General features: G+C 41.3%; 1 protein-coding gene across 1 annotated transcript in view; it reads right to left on the minus strand.

The window, feature by feature from the left end:
• LOC115922171 (phosphorylase b kinase regulatory subunit alpha, liver isoform-like) overlaps positions 1-6,897 on the minus strand; it is a 51,586-nt gene extending 44,689 nt beyond the window's left edge. Inside the window, exons 1-2 of the mRNA XM_030980467.1 lie at positions 6,698-6,897; positions 1,079-1,237 (exon numbers count right to left, since the gene is read on the minus strand). Coding sequence (XP_030836327.1) covers positions 1,079-1,237; positions 6,698-6,775 — 237 coding nt within the window. The 5' untranslated portion in view covers positions 6,776-6,897. The remainder of the gene's footprint in view (positions 1-1,078; positions 1,238-6,697) is intronic.
• Positions 6,898-21,603: the final 14,706 nt, after the last annotated feature.

Genomic DNA, 21,603 nt, shown 5'->3' on the forward strand with positions numbered 1-21,603 from the left:
AGCTTGACCGCAGCTGTTTTGAGTTCAGACATTTTTAGAAGTCCTCATGACGGTTACACCCACAATACTGGTTCTACAAGAGACAGTGAGGAAGTATGATCTTCCAGACCTCCATAGCCTCGTCTCGAACCCACCCCTTTACTCAACCTGGAAACGGATGATCAAATACAAAGTCAACCTGGCGGTAAAACACCATACACTACAAGGAATCTGCTCTAAGTCCTCTCTCAAGTTCTGGATAGATAACACTCCACCCTCTGCAAATCTCCTATATCCAAAGAACGCACCATCTCCTCCTATCCCTTATAGCGTGAGCCCAACTACTCACATCCACATACTTGACACAATGCCATCTCTTCGCGTAAAAAAAAAAAATCAAATATCTGTACATGCCCTCTTTGTAAAACTGATGATGAGACAGTGGAGCACTTTGTTGGACTCTGGACCATCTCTGTCAGGAATTTATCAGCAAAGTCAAAGAATGCCTCATCGATTATCCCATCTGTTTAAACTTGTATGATGATGAAGACCCACAGCAATTTACCCGTTACTCTGTTACCCTTCATCCATGCCTGCCATCCGAAATTCATAATAGCCTTCTTCTACTATCCCTCTTTTTTCTATACAAAATTGATGCCTGTCGTTTTAATGCTATCCAAAGCTACTAACCGGTTGGATTTACACGTTTACTTTATTTGGACTCCAGGAATCTCCAAAATAGTGGAGGGATCAACTAAGAAATGTGAAGCTTTAATTACATTCATAACAAAAGTGAACAAAAAATGATGCAGTTGAATACTGGACATTTAACTGTATACGTATCCGTTGGTGATACTAAAATCTAATGCAACAATTAGTATATCTTCACTTTTCCCTACCTGGTGATTCGTTTTAAGTCATAAAGTTTACCCAAACCCCAAGTTTAAAATTCTTTCACTCATGCAAAATAGTTTCCTTCCCCGAATGCATAAATATGGTTAAAAGTTGCCCTCCTGACATTCAAAACTCTCTTTCAAGTATAAAGAATCTTGGTGCTATTATAGTGGAAACCTTATCACACTAATCCTTCTATCCATACCTGTTCCAGCTCGTAAGCTTTGGCCCTGTCTTCATCCAGATCCGCCTGCTTGCGATAGGCCAAGGCCAGGCCCCAGACAGAGATGATGCTGTACACATTATCCCTCACCCAGGCATGCTTTTGGTCTGCAGTTGCTTGTAATAAACCAGATATAGGGTTCTACAGAGAATCAGAAAAGAAGAAACAGAAATGTTTAGAAAAATAGCTGTATGATACTTTGGGTTTGGAAATTTATCTGTTAACATTAATAAAGCTTTCACCACCGTAAAAACAAATTGGTTAGTTTTCCATGATCCTAACAGTATGGTGCTGCGTCTGCTGCATGCACAAAAAGCGGTAGTTAAATTTACTGGCCTGAGGAAAGCAAACCTTCTGCCTGTTAACTGTAGAGACTGAAATCAACCACATGTAGCCAATTATTCTGTCAGCGTTTACTCAGAAAACTATTTTAATATGTAACAATTTTAAAAACATATCAGAGTGGTTCTGAAGGAATTAATTCCTATTGAAAATACATTTTAATGAGAAATTCTTTTGTCTGTTCCATCTGTCTAGGAACACGTCAACCTAGATCTAGATCTACATGTAATAAGTTTAAATTTTAAAAAGTCCTGCAACTCTGAGAGAGCCAATTTAAAATTAATATTAAAGTATTTTTTGGATAAACATTGATATTAATATACACTTTTTCGTAGGTTTCACTGCAAACCGCTGCACAACCTGTGAAAAAAGTGTATAGATCTACTAATATCAATGTTTTTCCGAAAAATACTCCAAAAATAACAAGAAAATTGACACAAAACAGGTGATAAACAAACATGACTTTTAACTCACGATCTTTATTTGGACATTTAACCATTTAATGAATATTTACTTCATTTTGGGTATGTTTTAGTAGGGGATCTCCACGCCAAAGTTACAGGTCAAATTTTTGATAGGTTTCTGAACAAGCGCCGAACTTAGAAGGTCTAGATCTACGTACGTCATGTGTGCGGAGACTCTACTCTATGGACATTTTCTATTTCTTTGTAACTCATGAATATGGATATGTATACGACATCAACTGTTTAATTTAGTTGTTGTTACCCACTTGAATATATTTGTAACATTGTGTTATGTTGTAAATAAATTCTAATTCAAATTCACATCCACACACGAAGCAAATATATCGTTTATCCATGTACAATGAGTTTACGAGCACCCATTGGGTGATCAATCTAGCAAAAAAAATCCCAAGTAACGCCCCCGGGCGCTGATCCAATCAGAAAATTGATGCGTAAATCAGGTTGACCTTAGTTTGACTTGGGCGGCTACTTTGCTCTTCCGTTCGGGCGTCCGATCGATACCTCGGTTTTCCGAACGATTCCTCAGTTAGGTTTTTCTGGTTTCGGATAATACCGACAAGTTTAATGACCGTGGGAAAGCGAGCCAAGTTATGCGCATTGCGGCATGATTTGAGTTCATGGAAAGTTCAACTGCGCGTGCCTCGCCAGCTCAAGGAATGCAGTCTAGTCATTGGTGTTATAATTAGCATTGGCGAAATGAAAATCATAATCTGATGGAGGAGATTAATTATGTGCAATATTAATTGTCATGATGATTGGCACAGCAGGTTCTTCCATTCATTCATATTTTGATGTTGCATGTACTTTTATCCTTCCTCTCACTCTCTCATCCCTTTTCTCTATCTGAACTTGCTATACTTTTCAGATTTTCCTTTTCTTCTTCAGTTCTGGTCTTTCCTCTCTATTTCTATTTCACTCCCACCCCGTCTCTCTGTCTGTATCTCTCTCTCTCTCTCTTTCTCTCTCTCTCTCTCTCTTTGCTCTTTCTGCCTCTTCCTCTTCCTCCCTTCGTCTCTCCTTCATCCCCTCTGTTTCTCTCTCACACTTTCTGTCCCTCCCTCCTCCTCTCCACCTCTTTTCTCTTATGATGATGTTTTACAGTACAACATTCTATAATTATGTTATTTTTATCATATTTTGTGGGTTGCACAGGAGCAGGGTCCACGTCCCGCAACCTGGGTGTCATGATTTCTTGAAGCCATGATAGCTGATGCTCCTACATGTATGTAAATACATACATGTATTAATACATTTAAATATCAATTTACCAATTAAAATGGAAAACAAGTTCATAAACATTAGACACGATTGTCGTAATGAGCTGTGCTGCTCATAATTAGGAAATGTATTAGTTGTACAAAGCAAAAGAGATGACTCAATGAGTGCGGACAGGCGCGGATCCAGGGCGAACGGACTTTGCCGCCCCCCCCCCCCCCTCCCGCAAAAAGAGAGAGAGAGAGAGAGAGAGAAAGAAGGGAAAGAGGAGAGAAAGGGAAAGAAAGAAGAGGAAGAAGAAAAGAAAAAGGGGAAAGGAGATCGGGCGGCGAAAGGGCCTTGCCTCCCAGCTGTTACCTCCCCCTCCCCCCCCCCCCATCACAAAATAAGAGAGAAGGAAGGAAAGGGAAAGGAAAAAGAGGAGGGAAAGGAAAAAGAGGAGATAAAGGGAAAGAAAAAAAGAGAAAGAAGATGGTTAAGGTGTAGATTGGGGGGGGGGGGGCACTGTCGCACTGATGGGGGGGGGGTGGGCTTGGGGAAGGGGTGACAGATGCCCCTAAAATATAATTCAAACGTGGTTTATTTCTAATTCGATACCGGTGATTTACAAATATTACTAAAATGACATGATTTTCCTAGATTTTTTTATGAGTGTTGGGAAATGGCAAATTCCTAAATAAGGAAAAAAGAATAGTGACCTGCCTTTGTCACAAAATAATGAGGTGTCAAAATGTGCTCATCTGACCGTAATTAAAAGCCTATATTCCCTGAGCTTCTGTGTGCTCCTCCCCTTGACCCCCGCCGGGGCTTCGACCCTAGACCCCACGCCAATTTACGTTACGTTGATCGTTTCTACCCCCCCCTCAAAAAAAACAACAAAAAAAACACCAACAACAACAACATCAACAATAACACGTTTTTGCTCATTTCGCCACTGCTGGTGTCACCATTACGTACCAATATTTGGCTTGCATAATTTCAAACCCCCCCCCTAAGAAATTCTGGATCCGCGCCTGAGTGTGGAGGTATATGTATGTATTGATTGATTGAGTTTTATTCGACAAGCTTCGAACATACAACATTATACAATAATAACAAATCCACAATAAGTCAGCTTGAACAGGATAACCCACGAGAGCTTATTTCCAGTGGGGTCCCTTACAGACATGTATAAAATTAATAAGTAAAAATAGTCATATTACAGACAGATAAGAAAAATAAAAAATTACCTTTTAAAGATAATAATAATAACAACATTAAACTGATGATAGAAATGATAATAAGTACAAGAAGAAAAGGAAGAAGGAGAAGAAGAAAAAGAGGAGGAGGAAGAAGAAGAAAATAATGATGAATTAGTAGAATTTCTATAACGTACGAAAACATAAATATATACAAAATGAAAAAGTATGAACCGGCAGAAGAAAACAAATTTCAATCACATGTCATTCACTTCTCCGACTGTCAAGTATTAGGTATTCCTTTAATTTCCTCTTAAAATGAGCATAGTTTTTTTTTTGAGCTTTGAAAATTGACATCCAACACAAGGCCCCCCCCCCCCCCCCCCCGCTCTCTCTCTTTCTCTCTCCTTCTCTCTTTCTCTCTAATTATTTATCTCAATGTCATACCCCCTTTCCATCACATCTCACTCTGATCTAATATGAAATTGGACTGAACAGGAAAAGAATGACCGCATCAAAGATGTATGCACTTACATAAGTTACATTTAATGATACCCTCCGACATCTCTGAATAACATATTTGAATACATAGAGTAGAATAGAATAGAAATGGTTCTTATTAGAAAGATCATCGCAGCCAATGGCTGAATTGCGATCCATTTCACAAACATACAATTGCAATTTAAATTGAAATAACACAAAATATGACATAAATCAAAAATCAAACATACACCCCCGATAGGCATTTAAAAAGTCATTGATCAAATTCAAATTTTTGTTAAATAAAAGACAGAGAAAGAGAGAGGTGTAGAGGAGGGAGAGTTGGAGTGATGATAAAGAGAGAGAAAGAGAGGAAGAGAGGAAGAGAGAAAAAGAGAGAGAGAGAGAAGGGGGGACGAAAGAGTGAGACGGAAAGAGAGAGAGATATATATATATATACATTATGAATATAATAAGCGATGACTGAAAGCATAACATTGATAATAATATGATACTAAACATACAAAAAAGAAATATTAAAAAAATAATTACCAAAAAAAAAAGCTGCCCCCCCCCCACTAATTTTTTTTTACCCCCCCCCCCCCAAAAAAAAAAAAAAAAAAAAAAATGCAACATTGTTACTGAAAATAATTTGGGAAACTCAATTATATAATACTGTCAAACGATCAAAATCCTCTCAAGATTTAACCATTTTTATCAAATTTGTCAGTTTTGTTAGCAAGTATACTAACCTGCCTCTCATTTATGAAACTATTACTGATTATTTTATTGTCATATTACAACTTTCCATTTCGGACTTGTATTTGCATTTAATTATTTGACAGAGTGCTTTAATTATTTGACAGAGTGCTTTAATTATTTGACAAAGTGCTTATTATTTGACAAAGAAATTAATGTAGGAATGGAGACCACCAGATCTCGGTTGAGCACCCTTCGGAGCTTAGTTAGTTCCTGGTGTGTTTTTTACAAAACGCCGAAATCACATTGCCGTTTCCCCCAGGCCAGGCAATTTCCCCCAGGCCAGGCAGTTTCCCCCAGGCCAGGCCGCGCAAACGCGTAACCATGGAAATACTACGAACGCTGACCACAACCAGTTCAAAGTACAACATAGTCTATACGCAGTCACAATCAGACGTAAACACGGCGAACGATTTCATACGACACTCAGCTGTATGGTTCGGAATTATTACCGAACAAAGGAAGCAAACTTCGGCTCTGACGCCCTAGCTGTCAATCATACAAAAATGGATACCAAAAACACTGAAATTTCAGGCTTTAAACAGGTGACGCACTTTACACATAGGTGACGCACACATGGCGTTCCATACACATGCAAACGAAACGTGAACGTGAAATTTCAGGAAAAGAATCAAGTTTGTACCTTAAATATGACTTTTTTGATAATTTTTCTTAGTTACCGGTAAATAAGACTTAGTCTATACTTAAGTGAAATACTTAAGTGAAATACTTAAGTGAAAAAATCATTAAAAATAGAGGGTTTGACTGAAATATCACAATTTTGGTATTGAAAAAAACGGAAAATAGTAGGCCTATGCTCTCTCGTCGCACTCAAATTTGTAACGTTAAGCGAATGGCGGGTCTTTTACATCCATTCAGAAGGAACAAGAACGTTGATTCGTGGGCGGGGCGCGGGCGGGTAATTCAAATGAGGCAGAGACCGATTAAACGTAACTGCGCAAGCGCTAAATGTAAGGAACATTGCTTCGTGCCACATCCACTACACTGTTCTGGTTGTGCAATAGCCAGCGGGCAATGGCATGGCATGGCAGCAGCAGGCCAGGCACCGTATACCGGTACTTCACGCGAGAAGGAAGGCTGACGCGAAGCCGAAGGCGAATTATAAATACCGTACGGCCTACCTGATAAGCAAGAATTGTCTCTGAAACTAGACGATAGTAGTAATCTAGTCGAACTCCTGAATTACTTCTGCTCCTCATTCTGAAATATTCGACGTTCCGTTAGCCGATTTCACTAAGACTCATGAGTATTTCTATTTTCTTCCGCAAAGTCTAGATCAAGAGGACACACGATTTTCGTGTTTACATTTTCGCCATTCTTCCCCGGTAGAACATAGCTGCTTAATTTTAACACTGTTTACGATATGAGGATCACTAATGATCACGAAGCAATCAGTATATAGTTGCAGTGACATTTTTGTTTTTTTAAGATTCTTCAGTCATATTTCTTCCATTTCCAATATAACATAATATGATAAGATGTGATAAGATGACAAGATAAGATAACGTAATGTAAAAAACTCAATCATCATGTGTGTTAACTCGTATGGAAGTTTATACTAAAATTTAAAAGATTAAAAAGAATATACTTATATATAGTTTTTACTAATTTTACTGCAGAAGTTAAGCTTGCATTCTAGTCCGTGTCATTTGAAAAAGATATATAAAGAAATATTTTAATTCCACAATAATAGAGTGGCAGATCTAGCAATTTCTTACCGGGGGGGGGGGGCACAAAATCGCATGGGTGAAATATATGAAAAACGATGGAGTGAGGCGTTAGCGGCGAGGGGGCGGAGCGACCAAGCGGGAGAGGGTGTAGGAGGGGTCAGAACCCACTCCCAGAGTAGGAAGCATTTGCAATATTAGAACCACATTAGGCGCATTTTCAGGCACTTCCTGGAGTAATATGACGTGAAATTGCTTTCTCCTACCCCCTCCTTGCACTTTGAGAACCACATTTGGCGTATTCATGGCCATGCACCGGCACTTCCTGGAACAAAACGAGGCCTTCTGATTGGTTAGAAGTTAGACAAAAGTGATCTGTCACGTCGCGAGACGTTGTATTATGCTTCGTTGCTGCACAATGCACAAGACGGTGGTCTGGTACTTCACCAGTAGTACTTGCAAAAATTGCTTTGAGTGTTTAAACTGTGTTGTTATCAGGGTCGTCGACCGAGGGGGGCGGGGGCCTGGCCCCCCCTGGGAAAAAAATCATGTAAAAACACATGATTTTTAGCTTTTGGGGGGGATGCTCCCCCCCCCCCCCCCTGGCACTCAAGGGGGGGGGGGGGTGCAAATTTTCAAATTTTCGAGGGCCAAAAAAAAAAAAAAAATGTGCTCACGAATGTTCTCGTGTGTATATCAGTTCCGAATATGACAATAATAACAATACACTCTTGAAAGTAGAAATTTTCGTTCACTGAATTTGTTGCGAAAGTCAGAAAACAAGTTGGGTAATTGTGTCCATTTCATTTGTATATTTCATCAATGGCTAAACATTTCATTACCTCTAGAATACATCAAATCAAAACTAAAGAAGAATCGAATGGTTATTTATTTCTCACCTGTAATTAAATTCAAAATTGAATTCATGTTTAAAATCATTAAAAATCATTAAATTGGTCCTAACTAGAATTCGGCAGTAGAGGTCAGTGACAACAACACGAATGGGTGAAGCTTTTCTTCACACACCTAATCGGAGATGAAGGTAGCCCATCCAATGTGTAAGAATTGCCAATTTGATAAGTGTAAGGATCGCATTGTACACATACAACCGCTATACTACACACACGCAATATATTCTTTGTGTATTGTATCCGTCAGGTATGATCAGTGCAACGATGGCTGGCTACCAATTAAAATAGGTATGGTGGTCGAATATAATGAAAGTAGATGATGGAGGGGGGGGGGCGGTAAAGCGCAGTACTTAGGGGCAAATCAAAGAATTATACTAAGACCTCACCTCATGTATGTTAGAAATTAAAAAGTTATTATCTTCTTTTGAATTGCAATATATATCCCTGCACCATGCATGAATGTTATTTGTCATATGTTATATATTTGAAAGGTGGTACACGATTCAAGCTCTATTTGCTTATGTTTCATCACCTTTGTGTGTTCTTTCTTCAAACTGTATATTAGTTGCAACGTGTCTATGATAAATCATTGTTATATTCTTTTTCATGTGAAGTCAATTCAAATGGATTGTAAAATTGAAATGATTTGTTATATTGTGAACATGCATGCATGCATAAATAAATAAATAAATAAATAAATATGCCTTCTCTGGAAAAAGGGGCATTGACTCTTTAAATACCAAATCATAGAAACTATTCACCATTATGTCACCGTCATGTACATATTTTCTATGGATATAATTTTTCACGATCTCAACTCTTTACCACATCAGCGTCATGTACATTGTCGATGGATAAAGTGGAATATTTATTCTTCACCACCCTACGCTAACTTTTCACCACCCAAGCGTCATGTACATTATCTATGGATAACCTGGAGTATTCTTCACCACCCTACGCTAACTTTTCACCACCCTAGCGCCATGTACATTGTCTATGGATAAACTGGAATATTAACTCTTCACCACCCTACGCTAACTTTTCACCACCCTAGCGTCATGTACATTGTCTATGGATAAATGGTAATATTAACTCTTCACCACCCTACGCTAACTTTTCACCACCCTAGCGCCATGTACATTGTCTATGGATAAAGTGGAATACTAACTCTTCACCACCCTACGCTAACGTTTCACCACCCTAGCGCCATGTACAGTGTATACGGATAAACTGGAATATTAATTTTTCACCACCCTACGCTAACTTTTCACCACCCTAGCGCCATGTACATTGTCTATGGATAAACTGGAATATTCTTCACCACCCTACGCTAACTTTTCACCACCCTAGCGCCATGTACATTGTCTATGGATAAACTGGAATATTCTTCACCACCCTACGCTATTAAACTTTTCACCACCCTAGCGCCATGTACATTGTCGATGGATAAACTGGAATAATTATTAACTCTTCACCACCCTACGCTAACTTTTCACCACCCTACAGCGCCATGTACATTGTCTATGGATAAGCTGGAATATTAACTCTTCACCACCCTACGCTAACTTTTCACCACCCTAGCGTCATGTACATTGTCTATGGATAAACTGGAATATTAACTCTTCACCACCCTACGCTAACTTTTCACCACCCTATAGCGCCATGTACATTGTCTATGGATAAACTGCAATATTAATTTTTCACTACCCTATTCTAACTTTTCACCACCCTATAGCGCAATGTACATTGTCTATGGATAAACTGGAATAATTATTAACTCTTCACCACCCTATAGCGCCATGTACATTGTCTATAAACTGGAATATTAACTCTTTACCGTGTTAGTTTGTGTTAGTTATGCCTATGCCTTCACGGTGACCATATGGTAGAAATACTCCCCAGCAGAGGCCGCCCTCCTTGGGGGGGGGGGGGGGGAAGTAGGGGCACAGTGCCCCCACTTTTTCAAGCACCCGAAAAGTGCCCCTTTTTACATAGGAATAGTGCTGCTTTTACTCTGATAAGTGCCCCTTTTATTTTGACACGTGCCCCTTTTCCTTCGACAAGTTCCCATTTTCCATTGCAATAAGTGTCCATTTTCCATTCTCGTAAGTGCCCTCTTTAATCTCTAGTACTAGGGTAGGTGTGGGGAATTGGAGACCCTTAAGCACATTTCCATAATTTACATAAACATGAAAAATGTTACACATACAGAAAGTTTTGTTTTCTCTTTAGTAACTTCTTCTCTTTATTGGGAAACAAAATTGTGATCATGATGTAACTGATTAATAAGATAACAATGATTTATGACGTCATCACCAAAGGTCTCTCATTACCAACATGCATAGGTAATAAGGGACAGTTACAAATCAAGACATTTCAAATCAAGACATCAAGACAAAAATGGGATTGTTATAGTTAGTTCAAACACTTTTTGAAAGAGATACATGCAGCCAATGAACTTATTGTAATTTTGAAACGATTTTGAAAGAAGAAATTAATCCCATGTTTTCAGCTTGTTGTGCTTTATAATTCATTGATATTACAGTATATAACATATTGCAATTTAGTATGGGCCACCAGCGCCAAAATCAAAATCAACTCTATTTATTTATTGCAAAAGAAAGCCCTTCGTATTATGTACTGGTTCACCATTATTTATCTCACACAAGTCCAATATTTTACAAACTGAAAACCCTTACAGTATTCGACATAAATTCGCTACAATGTTTACTGATCATGTTTAAGTATTTAAAAAATATGCTCCCCCTTTCATTTCAAAACTTTTACACTATGAAGAAAGCTATTCACTCTTACCCTACTCGTAATTCCTCAAATTTTCATCTAGTATACCCGAAATAAATCCATAAGACACCATGGTCCTGACCTATGGAACTTTCTCCCAGAATCTATTAAATCTTTTTGCTCCCTCTCAGGGCCGTAGCCAGAGTTTGATGTTTAGGGGGGGGGGGGGACACATACATGTAATTGATCGACGTTCTGGGGAGGGGTCTAACAAATTTCAATTTTGGGGGGGCACGTACTTATAACCCTATCAGGATTGGGTTTTTTCCTCTTTATAAGATGTAATTTTTCGCACTGCGACCTCACAAAATCTTAACACTTTTCCTCGCTCGCAAATAAATGTTAAGACCATCACACCCAACTGCAAAGCATGATGCATTATGCAATATCTTGTATGGTGTATAAAGTGAAACAAATATTGAAATCATCCCTCATAATGTAAACACAATGTAGGGGTATATACCGAAGTCTAAACAATGTCTATTTTCTCTTTGAGATTTCCCTTTGTAGCCTAGGTGCCTTTTTTTCTTCAGAAAGTGTCCTTTTTTCTTGGTGCCCCCCCCCCCCTCTTTCGAAGTCGCTCGGCCGCCCCTTTTCCCCAGTGAGTGGAGACTACAAACTTGCTATTGATTGGAGGACTTACGATTGATTTGGATCAATCGTAACTAAATAAAACGGGGACAAGCTCTCATGAAATTCTCACAATGATACACATCTGAAGTTTGAAAACAATATTAAGACTGCGGACACCAGAATATTTCGAAAACTAATAAACATTTATTGAAAATTACAGGAAATGCCAATACAACATGACTTTTTTTTCCCTTTCAATTCTATTTTCTCTTCTTCGTTCTCGTAGACATAGCCTCTACGGTAATACATGGCAACATTAGAATAAAGAATCAGTACTAGTACTATATAGATCAGGCGCGCCGGAAACAGTTTGGGATGGGGGGGGGGGGGGGGGGGGTTGGGAGCTCACCTTCCAGGGGCAGTGACGTAATGAGACAAAACGTTCGGAAGGGGGGGGCAGACGAAAAAATCTGCATCACCACCAGTCTTACATGTTACATGCAGCTCCCGCGGAACGTTTTTCAAAGTGGAGTATTAACGATCAGGTAGAGCGTAAATTGGCGTAGGGTCCAGGGCATGAGTCTCGGTAGGGGGGTCAAGGGGCTGAGCCCCGGAAGCTCAGGGGTTTTAGGTATTAAATTACGGTTAGATGAGCATCCAGGGGGCCCTCTTCAAGGCCATTGACGTGTTCCAGGTGGGGAGCCCCCAGAAGCCCAGAGGTTTTAATATTTAACTACAGTCAGATGAGCATCCAGGGGCCCGCCCTATAGTGGGTCCAGGGGGCAGAGCCCCCGGAAGCTCAGGGGTTTTAGGTATTTAATTACGATCAGATGAGCATCAACGGGCCCGCCTTAGGGCCCTTGGTGGGGTCCAGGGGGCAGAGCCCGCGGAAGCTCAGGGGCTTAGGTATTTAATTACGGTCAGATGAGCATCCAGGGCCCGCCTTAGGGCCATTGACGTGTTCCAGGGAGGGGGGAGCCCCCAGAAGCCTAGAGGTTTTAATATTTAACTACGGTCAGATGAGCATCCAGGGGCCCGCCCTATAGTGGGTCGAGGGGGCAGAGCCCCCGGAAGCTCAGGGGTTTTAGGTATTTAATTACGATCAGATGAGCATCCACGGGCCCGCCTTAGGGCCCCTGGTGGGCTCCAGGGGGCAGAGTCCGCGGAAGCTCAGGGGCTTAGGTATTTAATTACGGTCAGATGAGCATCCAGGAGCCCGCCTTAGGGACATTGGTGGGGTCTAGTGGGCATAACCCCCGAAAGCTCGGGTTTTTAGGTATTTAATTACGGTCAGATTAGCATCCAAAGGACAGAGCCCCCGGAAGCAGGCGCGGATCCAGGATTTCTTAGGGGGGGGGGCCAAATTTGAAATTATGCGAGCCAAATATTGGTACGTAATGGCGACCAAAAGTAACGTAATGGGGGGGGGGGGGGGGGGGGGTCGGTGCAAGGGGGGGGGGGCGAGTTACCCCCTCCCAGGCATTGAAGTTTCATTATATTATTAGAGAAAGAAGACGATTCGTTGTACCGTTCTCGAAAATAATTCTCGTCTGAATTTAGTTTTTTTCCCTCCCGCGCGAAGCGCGGAAAATTTTACGATTTGTTAAATTATTAGAGAAAGAAGACGATTCGTTGTAGAGTTCTCGACTCTTAATCCTTGTCTAAATTCAGTCCCCCCCTCCCCCTCCTGCGCGAAGCGCGGAAGCTTTGACGTTTAATTAAACTTTTAAAGAAAGAAGACGATTCGTTGTACCGTTCTCGACCCTTTATCCTCGTCTGATTTCACTTTCCCCCCTCCCGCGCGAAGGGCGGAAGCTTTTACGTTTCATTAAATCATAAGAGAAAGAAAACGATTCGTTGTACAGTTTTCGACTATTAATCCTCGTCTAAATTCCGTTTCCCCCCCCCCCCCTCTATTAGTACGGCAGTATCTCCTCTTTTCCTTTTTTCTTTCCCTTTCCGTCCTTCTCTCTTATTTTTTTTTGATGGGGGGGGGGGGAACAGCCTGGGAGGCAAGGCCCTTTCGGCCCCTGATCTCCTTCTTCCCCTTTTCTTTTCTTCTTCCTCTTCTTTCTTTCCCTTTTCTTTTTCTCCTTTTTCCCTTTCCCTTTTTTTTCCTTTCTTCTCTCTTTTTTTTTTTTTTTTTTTTCTGGGGGGGGGGGGGGGGGGGGGCCAAGACCCGCTCGGCCCCCCTGGATCCGCGCCTGCCCGGAAGCTCAGGGGTTTTAGGTATATTACGGTCAGATGAGCATCAAGGGGGCCTTTTGATGCCATTGGTGGGGTTCGGGGCGGAGCCCCCTTAAGCTCTGGGGTTTAAGGCATTTAATTACGGTCAGATGAGCATTTTTTATACCTTATTTGTGACATTGGCAGGTCACTTATTTTTTCTCTCCGTCTTTCTTTCTTTTTCTCTTTAACATACTTTTTCCAAAAGTGAGGTGGGGGGGGGGGGGGCTCGAGCCCAGCCACTTTGCAGACCATGACATAAAGGCTTCTAAATAAGCGTATTTTTCGCTCGACTGTAATTTGGGAATTTCTTATCGTCCAACAAACGCATAAAAAGGTAAGACTTACAACAAAAAAATGGAGAAAAAATAACGGAAAATCATGTCATAACAACAACATTTGTAAATCACTGGTATCGAATAAGAAATACACCCCCCCCCCCCCCCCCATCAGTACGCCAGCGTTCGGGGGCTCATGTCTTCTCACCCCTATAAACAAAAAAACAGACACGCTTTCCCATTCTCGCACAATATGTCCATGATATGCGCTATTATAAAGACCTCCATTGATAAATACCGTATAGGTGGCATGCGCAATGTTTATGAAATTTAATTCCTGTGAACGTTTCTTTTCTTTGAATGGAATTGTATATGTGATTTAATTCAGGATTTTATTATTGTTATGTTCTTTTGGGTTAAAAATACAAACCATGTGTCCTCCTTTACTGTTTTTTTTTCTTGGAGGGGGGGGGGGGCGTTTTTTTGTGGGGGGGGGCAAAATGCGTTTTGCCCCCCCCCCTGCCCCCCACTTCCGGCGCCTATGATATAGATGGTAATATCAAACTTATCTATTAGAGAAGAAATTTGCGACGAAAGTGCGTCTCTTTGCTCATTTACCACTCTCCCTTGTGACTATGACATTCATAGTTAGCAACTGGGAAAGTATTACATTCAGATACTGTACAAGATTGTACATTAATTTCAATTTTGAAGAGATCATAATGATGATTGTTAGCCGACAAAACAGCCTTTTTACCATTGCAAATCGGCCTGCATATATGACGTACTGTCAAGTACATGATCAGGAAACGTATTAACATGTTAAAGTACAAACACTTAGTAGGGCCGAGTTTCCCCCCCCCCCCTCCCTCCTCCGCAAAGCGCCGAAGCTTTGACATTTCAAAAAATTATTAGAGAAAGAAGACGATTCGTTGTACCGTTATCGACTCTTAATATTCGTCTAAATTCAGTTCCCCCCCCCCCCTCCCGCGCGAAGCGCGGAAGCTTTTACGTTTCATTAAATCATTAGAGAAAGAAGACGATTCGTTGTATCGTTCTTGACTCTTAATCCTTGTCTAACTTCAGTTCCCCCCCCCCCGTGCGAAGCGCGGAAGCTTTTAAGTTTCATTAAATCATTAGAGAAAGAAGACGATTCGTTGTACCGTTCTCGACTCTTAATCCTTGTCTAAATTCAGTCCCCTCCCCCTCCTCCCGCGCGAAGCGCGGAAGCTTCAACGTTTCATTAAATTATTAGACAAAGAAGACGATTCGTTGTACCGCCCTCGAAGATAATCCTCGTCTGAATTTATTTTCTTCCTCCTGCGCGAAGCGCGGAAGCTTTTACGTTTCATTAAATCATTAGAGAAAGAAGACGATTCGTTGTATCGTTCTTGACTCTTAATCCTTGTCTAACTTCAGTTCCCCCCCCCCCGTGCGAAGCGCGGAAGCTTTTACGTTTCATTAAATCATTAGAGAAAGAAAACGATTCGTTGTACCGTTCTCGACTCTTAATCCTTGTCTAAATTCAGTCCCCTCCCCCTCCTCCCGCGCGAAGCGCGGAAGCTTCAACGTTTCATTAAATTATTAGACAAAGAAGACGATTCGTTGTACCGCCCTCGAAGATAATCCTCGTCTGAATTTATTTTCTTCCTCCTGCGCGAAGCGCGGAAGCTTTTACGTTTCATTAAATCATTAGAGAAAGAAGACGATTCGTTGTATCGTTCTTGACTCTTAATCCTTGTCTAACTTCAGTTCCCCCCCCCCCCCGTGCGAAGCGCGGAAGCTTTTACGTTTCATTAAATCATTAGAGAAAGAAAACGATTCGTTGTACCGTTCTCGACTCTTAATCCTTGTCTAAATTCAGTCCCCTCCCCCTCCTCCCGCGCGAAGCGCGGAAGCTTCAACGTTTCATTAAATTATTAGACAAAGAAGACGATTCGTTGTACCGCCCTCGAAGATAATCCTCGTCTGAATTTATTTTCTTCCTCCTGCGCGAAGCGCGGAAGCTTTTACGTTTCATTAAATCATTAGAGAAAGAAGACGATTCGTTGTACCGTTCAGGGGTTTTAGGCATTTAATTACGGTCAGATGAGCATTATTTTGATACCTAATTGTGACATTTGCAGGTCACTAATTGGCTTGGGGTTCAGGGGGCGGAGCCCCGGAAACTCAAGGGTTTTAGGCACTCAATTACGGTCAGATGAGTATCAAGGGGCCCGACTTGAGGCTTTTCGTTGGGGTCAGGGGGCATAGCCCCGGAAGCTCAGGGGTTTTAGGCGTTTAATTACTGTCAGATGAGCATCTAAGGGCCCGCCTTAGGGCCCTAGGTGGAATCCAGGGGGCTGAGCCCTCGTGGTTTTAGGCATTTAATTTAATCATGGTCAGATGAGCATATTTTGATACATCATAATGTGACACTGGCAGTTAACTATTTTTCTTTCTTGCTCTCTTTCTTTCTATTTCTCTTTAATATACTTTTTCAAAAAAAGGGGGGGGGGGGGGGGGGGCTCGAGGATCCCGATCCCGCCGTTCCGCGGGCCCTTACATGTAGGCATCTCAAGAAGCATTTTCTTGCCTGGATGTAAATTTAGGAATTGTCATTTTCCAACAAACGCATACAAAAGTACAATTTACTTAAAAGTGATGAAAAATCTCGGAAAATTATGTCATTTCATCATTATTTGTAAACCACCGTTATGTAATTAGAAATAAACCACGTTTGAATTTGATTCCCCCCAAGCCCCCCCTCCCCTATCAGTACGCCAGTGCCCCCCCCCCCCGATTTACACCTTGTTGACGAGAAAATTACAACTGATATCCCTTACCTTTCTTCATTCTCTTTTTGCTCTTTCCCTTTCTCTCCTCTTTCCCTTTCCCTTCCCTTCTCTCTCTTTTAAGTTTGCCTGGGGGGGGGGGGGGGGGGGAGGGGGGGGGGGCAAGGTCATTTTGGCCCCCACTCCGGTCCACACATTGTTGACTGATCTCCCCTTCTATTCTCCCTTTTCTTTTCTTCTTCCTCTTTTTTGTTCCCTATTAGCTCTCCTCTTTTCCTTTTCCTTCCTTCTATTTTTTTTAACGCGGGGACGGGGGGGGGGGGGGAGAGAGGCAAGGGCCTTTTGCCTCCACCCCCCCGATCGGGAAAATTGCAACTGATATCCCCCTTCGTTTCTTTTCTTCTTCCTCTTTTTTCCTTCCCTTTATCTCATCTTTTCCTTTTTTTCTTTCCCTTTCCTTCCTTCTCTTTTATTTTTTTATTGGGGGAGGGGGCAGCAGCCTGGGAGGCAATTCCTTTTGCCCCCCGATCTCCTTCTTCCCTCTTTTCTTTTCTTCTTCCTCTTTTTTCCCCTTTTTCTCCTCTTTCCCTTTCCCTTCTTTTCCTTTTCTTTCTCTCCTTTTTTTTCGGGAGGGGGGGGGGGGGGCAAGGCCCGCTCGCCCCCCCCCTGGATCCGCGCCTCTCTACATGTACTAAATGTACATTTGTCTATTATGTAAAAATCAGACTAATTAAACGAGCATGCTCGCTAAATTCAATTCGACAACTAATGATCATTATTTTCTCACAAAAAGACATTTTCAAACCTTTTGGTTTTGAGGGAAGTTCTAAATTATTATTATCATTCAAATTACGTTGGAATTTTAACCTCGTCATTATTTTTGGCCTGCACATAGGACATAATACCCGTTTTAACTTCAATAAACTGTATTGTAATTGGATGGTGAAAAATTAATATTCCAGGTTATCCATAGACAATGTACATGACGGTAGGGTGGTGAAAAGTAAGCGTAGGGTGGTGAAGAGTTAATATTCCAGCTTATCCATAGACAATGTACATGGCGCAAGGGTGGTGAAAAGTTAGCGTAGGGTGGTGAAGAGTTAATATTCCAGTTTTTCCATAGACAATGCACATGACGGTAGGGTGGTGAAAAGTTAGCGTAGGGTGGTGAAAAATTAATATTCCAGGTTATCCATAGACAATGTACATGACGGTAGGGTGGTGAAAAGTTAGCGTAGGGTGGTGAAGAGTTAATATTCCACTTTATCCATAGACAATGTACATGACGGTAGGGTGGTGAAAAGTTAGCGTAGGGTGGTGAAGAGTTAATATTCCAGCTTATCCATAGACAATGCACATGATGCTAGGGTGGTGAAAAGTTAGCGTAGGGTGGTGAAAAATTAAATATTCCAGTTTATCCATAGACACTGTACATGGCGCTATATGGTGAAAAGTTAGCGTAGGGTGGTGAAGAGTTATTATTCCAGCTTATCCATAGATAATGTACATGACGCTAGGGTGGTGAAAAGTTAGCGTAGGGTGGTGAAGAGTTAATATTACCATTTATCCATAGACAATGTACATGACGGTAGGGTGGTGAAAAGTTAGCGTAGGGTGGTGAAGAGTTAATATTCCAGCTTATCCATAGACAATGTACATGACGGTAGGGTGGTGAAAAGTTAGCGTAGGGTGGTGAAAAATTATTATTCCAGCTTATCCATAGACAATGTACATGACGGTAGGGTGGTGAAAAGTTAGCGTAGGGTGGTGAAGAGTTAATATTCCACTTTATCCATAGACAATGTACATGACGCTAGGGTGGTGAAAAGTTAGCGTAGGGTGGTGAAGAGTTAATATTCCAGCTTATCCATAGACAATGCACATGATGCTAGGGTGGTGAAAAGTTAGCGTAGGGTGGTGAAAAATTAAATATTCCAGTTTATCCATAGACACTGTACATGGCGCTATATGGTGAAAAGTTAGCGTAGGGTGGTGAAGAGTTATTATTCCAGCTTATCCATAGATAATGTACATGACGCTAGGGTGGTGAAAAGTTAGCGTAGGGTGGTGAAGAGTTAATATTACCATTTATCCATAGACAATGTACATGACGGTAGGGTGGTGAAAAGTTAGCGTAGGGTGGTGAAGAGTTAATATTCCAGCTTATCCATAGACAATGTACATGACGGTAGGGTGGTGAAAAGTTAGCGTAGGGTGGTGAAAAATTAATATTCCAGGTTATCCATAGACAATGTACATGACGCTAGGGTGGTGAAAAGTTAGCGTAGGGTGGTGAAGAGTTAATATTCCAGCTTATCCATAGACAATGTACATGACGGTAGGGTGGTGAAAAGTTAGCGTAGGGTGGTGAAAAATTAATATTCCAGGTTATCCATAGACAATGTACATGACGCTAGGGTGGTGAAAAGTTAGCGTAGGGTGGTGAAGAGTTAATATTCCAGCTTATCCATAGACAATGTACATGGCGCTAGGGTGGTGAAAAGTTAGCGTAGGGTGGTGAAGAGTTAATATTACCATTTATCCATAGACAATGTACATGACGGTAGGGTGGTGAAAAGTTAGCGTAGGGTGGTGAAGAGTTAATATTCCAGCTTATCCATAGACAATGTACATGACGGTAGGGTGGTGAAAAGTTAGCGTAGGGTGGTGAAAAATTATTATTCCAGCTTATCCATAGACAATGTACATGACGGTAGGGTGGTGAAAAGTTAGCGTAGGGTGGTGAAGAGTTAATATTCCAGGTTATCCATAGACAATGTACATGACGCTAGGGTGGTGAAAAGTTAGCGTAGGGTGGTGAAGAGTTAATATTCCAGCTTATCCATAGACAATGCACATGATGCTAGGGTGGTGAAAAGTTAGCGTAGGGTGGTGAAAAATTAAATATTCCAGTTTATCCATAGACACTGTACATGGCGCTATATGGTGAAAAGTTAGCGTAGGGTGGTGAAGAGTTATTATTCCAGCTTATCCATAGATAATGTACATGACGCTAGGGTGGTGAAAAGTTAGCGTAGGGTGGTGAAGAGTTAATATTACCATTTATCCATAGACAATGTACATGACGGTAGGGTGGTGAAAAGTTAGCGTAGGGTGGTGAAGAGTTAATATTCCAGCTTATCCATAGACAATGTACATGACGGTAGGGTGGTGAAAAGTTAGCGTAGGGTGGTGAAAAATTAATATTCCAGGTTATCCATAGACAATGTACATGACGGTAGGGTGGTGAAAAGTTAGCGTAGAGTGGTGAAGAGTTAATATTCCAGCTTATCCATAGACAATGTACATGGCGCTAGGGTGGTGAAAAGTTAGCGTAGGGTGGTGAAGAGTTAATATTCCAGCTTATCCATAGACAATGTACATGACGGTAGGGTGGTGAAAAGTTAGCGTAGGGTGGTGAAAATTAATATTCCAGGTTATCCATAGACAATGTACATGACGGTAGGGTGGTAAAAAGTTAGCGTAGGGTGGTGAAGAGTTAATATTCCAGCTTATCCATAGACAATGTACATGGCGCTAGGGTGGTGAAAAGTTAGCGTAGGGTGGTGAAGAGTTAATATTCCAGCTTATCCATAGACAATGTACATGGCGCTAGGGTGGTGAAAAGTTAGCGTAGGGTGGTGAAGAGTTAATATTCCAGCTTATCCATAGACAATGTACATGACGGTAGGGTGGTGAAAAGTTAGCGTAGGGTGGTGAAAAATTAATATTCCAGGTTATCCATAGACAATGTACATGACGGTAGGGTGGTGAAAAGTAAGCGTAGGGTGGTGAAGAGTTAATATTCCAGCTTATCCATAGACAATGTACATGGCGCTAGGGTGGTGAAAAGTTAGCGTAGGGTGGTGAAGAGTTAATATTCCACTTTTATCCATAATTGACAATGTACATATGACGCTAGGGTGGTGAAAAGTTGAGATCGTGAAAAATTATATCCATAGAAAATATGTACATGACGGTGACATAATGGTGAATAGTTTCTGGGATTTGGTATTTAAAGAGTCAATGCCCCCTTTCCCAGAGAAAAGGCATATATATGCATGACATGCTTATAATTATGGTGCGGGGATATATTGCAATTCGAAAGAAGATAATAACGTTTTAATTTCTAACATAAATGAGGTGAGGTCTTAGTATAATTCTTTGATTTGCCCCTAAGTACTGCGCTTTACCCCCCCCCCCCCCCCCCTCCATCATCTACTCTCATTATATCCGACCACCATGCCTATTTTAATTGGTAGCCAGCCATCGTTGCACTATGATCATGCCTGATGGATACAATACACAAAGAATATATTGCGTGTGTGTAGTATAGCGGTTGTACGTGTACAATGCGATCCTTACACTTATCAAATTGGCATTTTTTACACTTAAGATGGGCTACCTTCATCTCCGATTAGGTGTGTGAAGAAAAGCTTCACCCAACACGAATACAACGGGGTCGATTACAATACAACACGTGATGATATGCACCAAGCGAATCGCACGTCGTGACAATCAAACTCAAACTGTGTTAATTAATCTATATTCTCTCTAATGGACACCTTTGTTTAGAGATCATATTCCTGATCATTACAGGATACCAACAAAATTGCTTTTATAAAGTTTGATAAATGCTCTGTGCTCCATAGAATACGCCGTGTCGGAGGCCTTGCTTTAGCAGACAACACAGCTAGCCGAACACCATCGCCGCGCGCCCCGATCGGAACTAGGAGGTTATTGTTCCCCGTTGCTACAGCCAGGCTGGAGCTGTGTGAGCTGTGTGAACTGTGTCT

The sequence above is a fragment of the Strongylocentrotus purpuratus genome, unplaced genomic scaffold (assembly GCF_000002235.5).
Source record: "Strongylocentrotus purpuratus isolate Spur 01 unplaced genomic scaffold, Spur_5.0 spur5_scaffold_11, whole genome shotgun sequence".
NCBI classification, from domain to species: domain Eukaryota; kingdom Metazoa; phylum Echinodermata; class Echinoidea; order Camarodonta; family Strongylocentrotidae; genus Strongylocentrotus; species Strongylocentrotus purpuratus.